The sequence below is a fragment of the Bidens hawaiensis genome, unplaced genomic scaffold (genome assembly GCF_021521415.1).
Source record: "Bidens hawaiensis isolate Kalapana, Puna unplaced genomic scaffold, B.hawaiensis_p1.1 tig00049905_1, whole genome shotgun sequence".
NCBI classification, from domain to species: Eukaryota; Viridiplantae; Streptophyta; class Magnoliopsida; order Asterales; family Asteraceae; genus Bidens; species Bidens hawaiensis.
In genome coordinates this window covers 102,552-113,412 of record NW_027506128.1, presented here as the reverse complement: position 1 = coordinate 113,412, position 10,861 = coordinate 102,552, and the positions used below count along the sequence as shown (strand labels likewise).

Genomic DNA, 10,861 nt, shown 5'->3' with positions numbered 1-10,861 from the left:
AAAAAAACAATCACATCGTTTTAATGTAGTAAAATAGATCAGAAACTAAAACTAGCATACATGGTTAAAAGAAAATACCCCAAATATAAATTAGCATAATAATGAACATAGTAACATTGATTAGATCATTAGATGTATAATTGGTTCATAAAATATACTTAATTATATTTGTGAATGCATGTTAAGACTTGGATGTTAAAATCTGTCTAATTTATAAGATTCACTTTTATATTTTCATGATATCAATTGACGTCTCATATTTTGACTGTAAATCGTACTCATTTGAAAAAAAGAGTTATGGGATTCAAATCTACGTATTAGTTGGCCAAAACTCACAAACCACGTTACCCAAAGTTGAGAAAATGACAAAACAAAATAGTCGAATTGGCATTAAATGCTGTGGAATTGTTTGACTGGTTTCTTGATTCTCACGGCCCATTATCATCCAATCAATGGCATTTGTGTTAAAGGCACTCACACCCAACTGTCACGATAAAATCACGTTTTCAAATCAATATTAAACTTTTTTTTTCTCAAACTATAAACTTTTATAAACAAAAAAAACACCACCATCAGAGCAAACAAACCCTCACCCACTGTCTCAACAAGCCGGAGCGCAGCACACAACACCAAAAGGAAACAAAAAAATATTTACATGAAATCAAATCTTTACCAACTCAACCAATCTAACGACCTAAAGTTTGACCTACTTTTGAACCAAATGAAGCCGATGAATTTTATATCTCCAATAGTCTCTTTCAAGTTCACCTCCTCCCCATAAAACACCTTTCTATTATGTGGTTTTCAAATTTTTCAACATCCAATTATGATTATCCATGTATGATAAAAAAAATTACGAATAAAATACTTTTATGATTATCCATGTAACACTTCTTTCTTAGTCCCCCAGCTTTTATAACAACAGTTAAATTGATTAAGTGTTTTTTAGGAAAAATTTACAAAATAAGCGTTTATAAAAACGTTTTTCAGGTTTTAAGTGTCATTTGCAAGAAAATTCTCAAAATATGTATTATAATCTAGTCGTGACGAGTAGTTTGTATAACCAATTAAAACTTAACACGTGTCTTTAAACTAACCTTAACGAACAGATTTACTAATCATTTACTCGTCACGACTAAATAAGTTTTATGCCTAGTAATCAGCGCTCACGAGTAATTCATAAGTTCTTTAGTCGCGACGAGTAGATTGTAAAGTTAAACTAGTCGTGGGGAGTTAACTACTAATAAACTACTCGTGTAGGGAATGTAAATCAGGTAAACTAGTTGTCGCGACTAAAGGACTTATGAATTAATCGTGGGCGTTGATTACAAGGCATGAAACTTATTTAGTCGTGACGAGTAAATGATTAGTGAACCTGCTCGTTACAGTTTGTTTAAGGGCACATTGCAAGTTTGAACTGGTTCTACAAACTACTCGTGTGTAATCATAAACTACTCGACACGACTAGTTTATAATACAGTATAAACTCTATAAAATAATACAATTGGGACCACCAAAATTTATTAATTAAAAAAGTTATTAATTAATCGATAAATTAATAATTATTAATTTATAGATTAATTAATATTTTATTAATTTATAGTAGAATTCCTAGTTTACAAACACCTTTCAAGCTTCCACTTAATTATTGTATACAATGCATGTGTATCAAATGAACGGCCCAATTTGAAAGAAACCTTCAATCTCACACCTTATTATGCTTCTTGTGTTTAATGTATCATTTTATGGACATTAAAAATATTTTCTATATAAATACAAGATCAAAATAGGTTAACACAAACACCAGAAGTTCTTACCATGGTAAGGAAAATTAGAGACGAGATTCAAAGGGAAATTGATTTCAACAAAAAACAAAAGACAATTGAGTCATTTTTCAAGAAACATTCATAAATCATTAATGTAATATGCTATATATAAGGAATTATTAATTTATATTTTATACGGAGTCTAAAGAAATTATCAAAAATGTATTATCTTATAATTTAGTGAATTATTAATTTAGCACCCTATCCTCGAGTCGGGACCCGGCAAAAAATATTATCTTAGAGAGTTTATTAAATAATCGAGTATTAATTTATCGAGTTTTTACTGTACCTATTTTGAGAATTTTTCTTTTTTTTTAATAGAAATTGTAAGTATTAAACCTTAAAATTAAAAATTACGGCAACAATAATAATAATAATAATAATAATAATAATAATAATAATAATAATAATAATAATAAAGTATAGCATCAGTCCCTCAGCTTTTATATTATCATCTTACTCCCTTGACTTCCAGCATTTTCCAACTTATACCCCAGTCACAAACACATTAACCAAATTATATCAACATGTAATAACAATTAAATTGACTTAAGTATACACTTAAGGTGACATTCGTAATGACTAGCCAAGCCAATCCAAGCCAACCTGTTTGATCCGTTTAAATATGATGTGTTTGGTACTTTAGTTACATGGCTTTAAGTAGAGATAAACTTTTTATCCCGAATACTGGTATTGTACAAATACCGTTCTGATCGATCGTAAACGGTACCATTATTGGTATTCCTTTTTCTTAAATTTGGTATTGATAAAGTGGTATTGGTACCGACACTTTGCGGTAACAATCGGTATTGCTACCGAATTTATATAAGATATATTTCTAGAGGATTTCTAGAGATCTTTATTATATTTTTAAATCTTATTTTAAATATATATAAACGAAACATCCATATATTCTTTCAAGCTACCGGATTGCTTTATTTGTAAATAGAGTCTTCTCATGCATTTGACCCGGCTTTACAAGTTTGGTCTCACCAAACCCAGATAGTCTTAAATGGATTATAACATCTCATTAAATTAACAGTTAACAATTATTCTTATCAAATATTTAATATGAAAATCCTATAAAATAGAGATATACTAAAAATTAATATCCGATAATTTATAAAAAAAAGATATTATTTATAATTAAGAAACAATAGTAAAGGAAAATAAGCGAGTCATGAGTCTCACAAAACCCAGATAGTTTTTAAACCGGGTTATAACATCTCATTTATTTGTGAAACTCTTTCATCATCAAAACCTAAGTATATTATTAACTTATTTATAATAAATATAATTAAAATAAAAAAAAGTTATAAATATTACAAATGAATAATGGCAATACATCAGGAAACACATACTTTGATAATCATGTAACAAATTTATGGGTGTTCATTATTTCGTTTGAAACTGTGAGACCGCTCACCAGTTTGGTTTCACGATTGAAACTGAAACTGGTCGTACATATTGAAATGTTAATTGTTTACTTATTTGGTATTAGATATGTTTATAATATATATTAGACATAGTTAAAATATAGTTAAACAAGTTTTATTTAATACAAGCAAAGTCGTCTATTACAACTTTAATTTATCCAAATTTCAAGTATGTTTTTTTATAATCTTTGTTCCTATTATGATATCGCATTCTATTTATTCTAATAAGATTTATATTTATGTGACCAAAATTATCTTTGTTCATAGTATGATTCTTTTAATAACATATTAGTTGGTGCTTAGTTTGAAGTGAATGTATACGTAGATTAATAATTCTTATTTTAACTTTTAAACGCAATTATTTTTATCGAAGTACAAACTAAATCAAAACCTAATTGTTGGTAATGGTTCGACTTAGTTGGGTTTTAATTTTAAATAATTCAGTTTCGGTTTTCGACGACAACAAAAAATGTGTAAAGTTGGTTCATGGCTTAAATTAAAATCATCAAAACCAAACCGCAAACACTTTTGCATAAATTGTTTTTTATGTCAAAACTATAGCAATATCATACTCAAATTAAAGATAATAAAATGCTCGTTTTATGATGCCATTTATTTTAAAAAATAGTATCGTATGAAAAAGTTATGATCGTTTAAAAATCATGATGATAGATGGTTAAAAGTGAAAATAAAATAATATATAAATAAAAGACTAAGGACCAATGTTGTAACTTTAAGAGATGAAAATTATAAGTATTTTAAAGAAATTTCAAATGTACGTGATATTTAGTGTGTCAAATACCCTTTTACCCTTGTTATATACATTGAAACTTGTAAATTACTTAAAATAAACATCTTAATTTACCATTTAGTAATGTATTATATATACTATAGATATCTCATATCGTAGTTACCCTATTTTTGTGAATTTTAAGCAACTTAATATATTCTGATCATAATCATTATTTGAAATGTCAGTTCATTTTTTTCCCTTGAAAACCCAGTACCGATCAAACACTTAGGATCTGTTTGGTATGGGGTAATTGAATTGACGACGGAATTGAATGGACGTGGTAATGCAATGGACAAAGGAATGGAATGAGTTATTACCATTCCAATGAAATGTTTGGTTACCACATGGGAATGAAATGAATCATTACTTTGTATTGTTGGTAGTTAAGAAAAAAATAAAAAAATAAAATTAAAATGGTAGTGAGTGGTGGTGGTGGTGGTGGGAGCGGTGGCGGTAACGGTGGAGGTGGTGATGGGCAGCGGTGATGATGGGCGGTGTGTGTGATGGTGGGGCGATGATTGATGGATGCGGCGGACGGTTGGAGGTGGTGGGTGGCTGGCACTAATGGCGGTGGTTTGTGGAGGTGGGTGGTGGCGGCGGTGGACGCCGATGGTGGTGATTGGTGGCAGTGGCGGCGGTGGTGGGCAGCGGTGCGGGCGGCTGGCGGTGCTAGGTGGCTGGCACCGATAGCAATGGTTGATGGAGGTGGGTGGTGGTGGCGGCGGTGGACGACGATGGTGGTGGCTGGTGGCAGTGGCGGCGGCGATTGGTGGTGATGGTGGGTGTTGATGTTGGGTGGTGGTGGTGTTGGGAGGGTGGTGGAGGTGATGTAGGGTGAAGGAGGGAATGGACTGAAAAAAAAACATGTGGTATGGATATAATGAAATTGGAGTATTTTAGAGGGAATGGAATGAACTAGGTAATGAGTCATTCCATTCCTTTGGTAAACCAAACACACTTCCATTCCCTCACAATGGGTCATTCGATTCCGTCTTTCATTACTGCATGCCAAACGCTACCTTAGAATTTAGAAATCCTCATTCAAGATAACTTTATTACTTTTGAAACTCGGTTATTATTCTATGAGATATTTCCTTCAGTATACTAATAATGAAATTTGGTTTTGTTATGTTTTTTTCTCCCACTTAGTTTTTTGTAAGAGTTTTATAAAAACCTTGTGGATTTGTGAAATTTTATTATAGTAACAGGTCAAATAAGTTCAATAAATTAATGATAATCAATTATATATAACTATTTAAAACATTTTTTTTGCTGCCAAGAAAATAAAACGCTAGTTCGGACTCGTTAAATGTTAAAAAGGATAAAACGCTAAATTGGTATCGAAGCGGTTAATTACCGAAATATCGATACCGTATTGGAACCGAACCGATATATGCAGTACAGTATTCGGTTCCTACTTTTCTCAAATTCGGTATCGGTACTAGTACATACGGTACCGATCTCATCCCTAGCTTTAAGTGTGTCCAGGTTATAATTAATATTTTTAAAATGAAAAAGGAAGTGTATTAGTTGGGTTTGGGTTCAATAGTTTAAACCAGTCTGTCCCGCTAACCCATCACATAGTTTAAATACACTATATAAACCCATAAAACTATTAAAAATGAGTATTCTAGTTTCTTTTAAGGTTTATTAGTAGGCTTGAAAATTTAGATCATCCAAACTCCTCAAGGAAGTCATATAATGTAATGATGATTCTTATATTCTAGTCATGTGTATAAATTCATGCTTTGATGTAACCAGATAATATCCACCAACAATACACCTTATAAACGTTATAAGCATTCACCATCCAACTTTATTGGGCTTAATTTGTAGAATTTGAGCACCTATTATTTGACTAGCATACATGTCAGATATCATGTGTCACGACTATGTGCATGCATATATCTAATTGTGGTAAAGAAGAAACAAAACGTACAACAAATAACATGCCAGGATAAACTTGACTGGGCCATGTATGTATATTATTATACTTGTACGTTTTTAAATTACAATAATTTTTTTTATTAGTTTTACTACCAACAAATTAAACTTAGAAAAGAAAACATAATATGTATATACCCCTTTATCTTTTTAGGGCCTAAAATAAACTATAAAATACGTTTTTTTTTCTGTAAAAAACATCGTTTGCTTAAAATCCTATGACATATGATATATATGGCGACACACACATTCTTGTATATGATTTTCCAAAAATTATAAAAATAACACAATTAGAACTTAAAATTTGTGAAAATGAGAGCTAAGAGAATTGTGATTGAAGAGAAAATGTTGAAGCACGTCAAATGTAGTCAAACCCTAAAATTTTACTAGCCCTGTAAACATAGAGACTCATAACTTCAATTTGTCTTATTTATATATGGATTCAAAATATGGGTCTTGAAAGCTTTGAAAGATTTTGTTTTTGTTTGATTGATGAGACATGAATATAAACTGGATTTATTCTCACTTTATGGATAATATACGTTGTTTTTCAAAATTTTGTGTTTTAATACCATAAGTGCCCAATTGCCCATGAGGGTGTTTTTATACCATAAGTGCCCATGAGGGTGCGCCGGCTGTAACGTTTGGTTATTGAAACTAAGGATTTACAAAACTATTACTATATTTAATGTTTATGTAATAAAGAATTTGATGAAAATGAAAATGAAAATGAAAATGAAAATGAAATTATAAAAATTTATGGTGAATAAACTTACTATATCAAAATCAGCTTCTTCTTTCTTTTCTTTTACCATAAATAGTTTTAATCGGTTTAAGGAGTCTGAAATAATATCTTATTTTTTTATAAAAAAATTATCAAGAAATATGTTAATTTGATCAATAAAAGGTTACATAAAGGTTGAAATGCTCTACCCAATAAAAGAATGAATTTTCTACATACCTATGTCGTTCTTTTTAGCTACTCACCCTTATTTTCCGGTCAAAAACCCATTTACTCATTTCAAAAAACTAAAATTTATAATAAACTAAATGTTTAATTTTATAGTTAGTATTCTTGCTTGAGGTAAAATTAAGATTGACAAAAGGGTAAGCAGTAACAATATGTCATATGATGTATGTAAGACGTTGCCTTGCTTTCAATGTAACAAGTGTTCAAATCTCACGGGTGACAAAATAGTGTAACTTAAAGCACTAAAAAAATGTTCAAATTAACTTTGTCTTTAAATATTGTTGTTAATTTGGTAAGTTTTTAAGTTAAATAATCACTTTTAATAATTTGGTAAGTTGCTAACTTAATTAATATCATTTTTAAATTAAAATAGTTTGGTTTACCAATATAATTCCATTAATAATAATGGCAAAAATAGTATTATGTCTAAAGTGAGTTGTTATTGTTCCAAGTCTTACATCTCCTTAACGAACTGAGTTACACGACGGGGACTCTAAAGTGAGTTGTGTACTTGTGTGATCATGTCAATGAAATTATAATCTACATATTCTCTCTGTCTTGGTTACAAATAGATCAAATGCATTCATATCTACAAACTTGATAAGCATTCATGTCCTGAACATATGATGATCATACAGTTAATAAAATTTATTCGAATACTTGAAAAAAAGTGTCTAAATTACTAACTATTTGATTTTTACTTTATTCAACCACGTAATACATTAGGTTATAATTTAGTAAGCTATAAAATTCGTTACAAACATGACAATTGGTTATATATTGATGGTTTATATTTATTTGAAGACATACAACTTTTAAAAATTGTACATTCAAAATAGAGAGATTGAATTTTAGTAATATCATCTTTGACTTATTGGCCATGATTAACCCTCATTCAGGAAATATATACAAAGAGTCCTAAATTTAAACGTACTTTCTTTTAGTGATCTCATAATAACTGAAATTTAACACTGTTAGTTTTTTAAAACCTCGACTGTTGATGCGACTTTAAAAAACCTATTAAAGCAGTGGCCATATAAACACTCTAGGTCATTAAAAAACACTAAAATTTCTTGCTATGATAATATTTTTTATAAAAAAAAAAACTAAAAGTAGAATTTAACTTGGATGAAATAAAATGAGCCGCCTAAATTGCCTCCAGTCCCAAGTCCATAATATTATCCTCTCTGCCACTCCCATGTTTATAAATACTTGAACTTCCAAGATTGCCATCATTCCACATTTTCATCTTAAATTCTCCATCTTTCAACCACAGACCACCAATGGAAACTTCTCCATTCAACTACCACCGTTTTCTTTTTGATCAATCTCCTTCTTTCTCAGACCCCATGATCACCACTGGTTTCTCTGCTCAGTTCCACCAACCCTATGAACAAGTTGTTCCCACTAGCTCCATTGAAGTAAAGAGTGGTAATTATGCAAATCAGGCTTCCATTGCTTCACAAATCTTGGATTCTTCAATGTCAATGGCGGTTGTTCATGATCACCAATCTGAAATATTGAAGTTGCCTTGTGCTCAAACTAATGTAATCAGCTAACTTAATTAATCATCCATCATATAAAGTTTCTCATCCCAGGGTTAGATATACTTAACATATACCCCTAATCATTTTGGTTGCTTTTGTAATTCATAGATTAAGGCAAAAACCATTTGCAAAAGACGGAGGAGGCAAAAGAAAAGCAATGATGATCAAGAAAATAAGAAGAAAATGATAGATTCTAAAGCAGAGAAGCAAATTGGGTACATTCATGTTAGAGCAAGGAGAGGTGAAGCAACTGATAGCCACAGTCTTGCTGAAAGGGTATTCTTCATCCCTATAACTAAACTCGGATATCCTTTCTCACTTTTTTAGCCTTATATTTTGTCTTAACTGTATTCGAGGATTGTCGTGTACCTTAAAAATATAAAATATATGCTACACTACAACGCTACACAGTTATACAAAAGTGTATAATAAAAAGCGTGACAACGCATAATTATTAAGTTTTACATAAAACAACACAACTCTACCAAGTTTTCAAGAAAAAACATGCACTAATAAAATTCTAGCACTCTTAATAACTCCATTTGTTTGCTTCATTTACTTTCATATTTCATATATAATTTCTGCTTTTTTCATTTATATTCAACTGGCCCATATGTATTTACCATTTGTTTAATTTAATTTCTATGTCTAGTCAAACGACTAAATCAAAATATTTAAATGATTGAATTAATATATATATACGCTGCATTAATTAATATAGGTGAGAAGAGAGAAGATAAGTGAGAAAATGAAGGCTCTGCAATCCATTGTTCCTGGGTGTGATAAGGCAAGTGAATTAACTGATTGTTTTATTTTTATGTTTAGTCACCTTATTAATTTGAAAACAAATAATACAAATTTATTCAAAAGCAGATAACAGGAAAGGCTCTTATGTTGGAGGAAGTAATTAACTATGTCCATTCCCTACAAAATGAAATTCATGTGAGTTATAAATAATTTCTAGTTTTTATTTTTTGAACAACAATTTTAACACGTAAGTACCACATCATAACCTCGAATCCACGCCACTTTTGTGGGTCCGAGCACCATTCCACCACACCACTAGATCATCGGTATACATTTATTGATTTAATTAGTAAACTAAATATTAAATTAATCACATTTTCAGATCCTGTCTTTGAAGCTTGCTTCTATTAGTCCCATGTATGATTATGGAGCAGAATATGAGGGATGCATGCATAACCCTCATGATCAGGTATATATGACTTAAATATTAATTAACAACTAATAATATCACAAATTATTTAAACTCCTTAAATATTCTAAATTAAATTTCATTTTTTTTATTATGTTTGAAAATATATGCAGAATATGACCAACATACAGCAACAGCTGCTCTCATTTCAAGAACACCAGATGCCATGCATGATTTCCCAGGTATGAATATGTTGTGATTTATGAATAATAAAAAAATATAAAGGAAATAAGAAAATATTTATATGTTTTCTATATAAAACATGTGAATTATATATGTTAAATAAAAAGAAATTATATTCCAGAATAATGAAGAAACATTATGGGATTTGGAAGAACAAAGACAAGAACTTGACGATCTTTTTGCTGTCATCAATGGCAAATCATTTTATTAGTTTCTCGTACAAACTCCCAGGTAATGGTCATTACATAATGAATATTATATATATGATTTTAGTTTGATTATATTATAGCTTCAATCTAAAGATCTAACTATTTCTTTAAATATTTTAATACTTGAAGGATAGCGGTAAGAAAATAGATATATAATAAATAATTAGAATATTATAGGGGTCAAATCATGTGCCCACACTGCCCCAATCTCTACCTCTGTTTGAATGCATGTCTGCATGTGTAAACATGTATGTATGCAACATGTTACAAGTATTACATAACTCCTAGCATACATACATAAAAAAATATTTATAAACGTGTGAATTAATTATGCCTTATAAAATGCATGCAGAGTGTTGACCAAATTAATTGAGGATGAAGAAAAAGATGACTAGCTTAATGGAATACGATCAAGTCGACGTATATATATATGTATGTATATATGTGTATGGTGTTTACACATGTAATCGATCTCATTAGTTATTTTGTATTGGTGTTTCATATATATTATATTTGGAAATAAAAGCGAAATTAATGTGATAAATATAAAAGTGTTGGAAAAATATATATTATTGTTTTTATTATCACAATATTTGTATATATTTGCTACGAAGGAGATACCGACATATATGACAAAATGAGTTTGAATTCTTTTATAGCACTCGGAATCAAATGCATGTCAGTTATATTCCGCCTCAATTTACTCGTCATATTCAATGAAGAGTTTCTTCTTTGTT

The 10,861-nt window shown here is 30.1% G+C and overlaps 2 protein-coding genes across 2 annotated transcripts; both read left to right on the top strand.

Moving 5' to 3' along the window:
- The first annotated feature begins 8,252 nt into the window (after positions 1-8,252).
- LOC143616803 (basic helix-loop-helix protein 80-like) lies at positions 8,253-8,843 on the top strand. The gene is made up of 2 exons (XM_077089529.1): positions 8,253-8,516; positions 8,625-8,843. Exons 1-2 carry the CDS (start codon positions 8,253-8,255, stop codon positions 8,841-8,843), a joined length of 483 nt encoding a protein of 160 aa, XP_076945644.1.
- A 550-nt stretch (positions 8,844-9,393) lies between these two features.
- LOC143616806 (basic helix-loop-helix protein 80-like) lies at positions 9,394-10,146 on the top strand. Its single transcript, XM_077089531.1, has 4 exons — positions 9,394-9,458; positions 9,646-9,732; positions 9,846-9,914; positions 10,037-10,146. Exons 1-4 carry the CDS (start codon positions 9,408-9,410, stop codon positions 10,124-10,126), a joined length of 297 nt encoding a protein of 98 aa, XP_076945646.1. The 5' UTR covers positions 9,394-9,407; the 3' UTR covers positions 10,127-10,146.
- Positions 10,147-10,861: the final 715 nt, after the last annotated feature.

Bases quoted from the DNA above. Each gene is read 5' to 3' on its own strand.
- LOC143616803 (XM_077089529.1), top strand. From the start codon at position 8,253: ATGGAAACTTCTCCATTCAACTACCACCGTTTTCTTTTTGATCAATCT. The intron at 8,517-8,624 runs GTAATCAGCTAA...TGTAATTCATAG, and splicing joins TGCCTTGTGCTCAAACTAAT to ATTAAGGCAAAAACCATTTG.
- LOC143616806 (XM_077089531.1), top strand. From the start codon at position 9,408: ATGTTGGAGGAAGTAATTAACTATGTCCATTCCCTACAAAATGAAATT. The intron at 9,733-9,845 runs GTATATATGACT...AAATATATGCAG, and splicing joins TGCATAACCCTCATGATCAG to AATATGACCAACATACAGCA. The intron at 9,915-10,036 runs GTATGAATATGT...ATTATATTCCAG, and splicing joins TGCCATGCATGATTTCCCAG to AATAATGAAGAAACATTATG.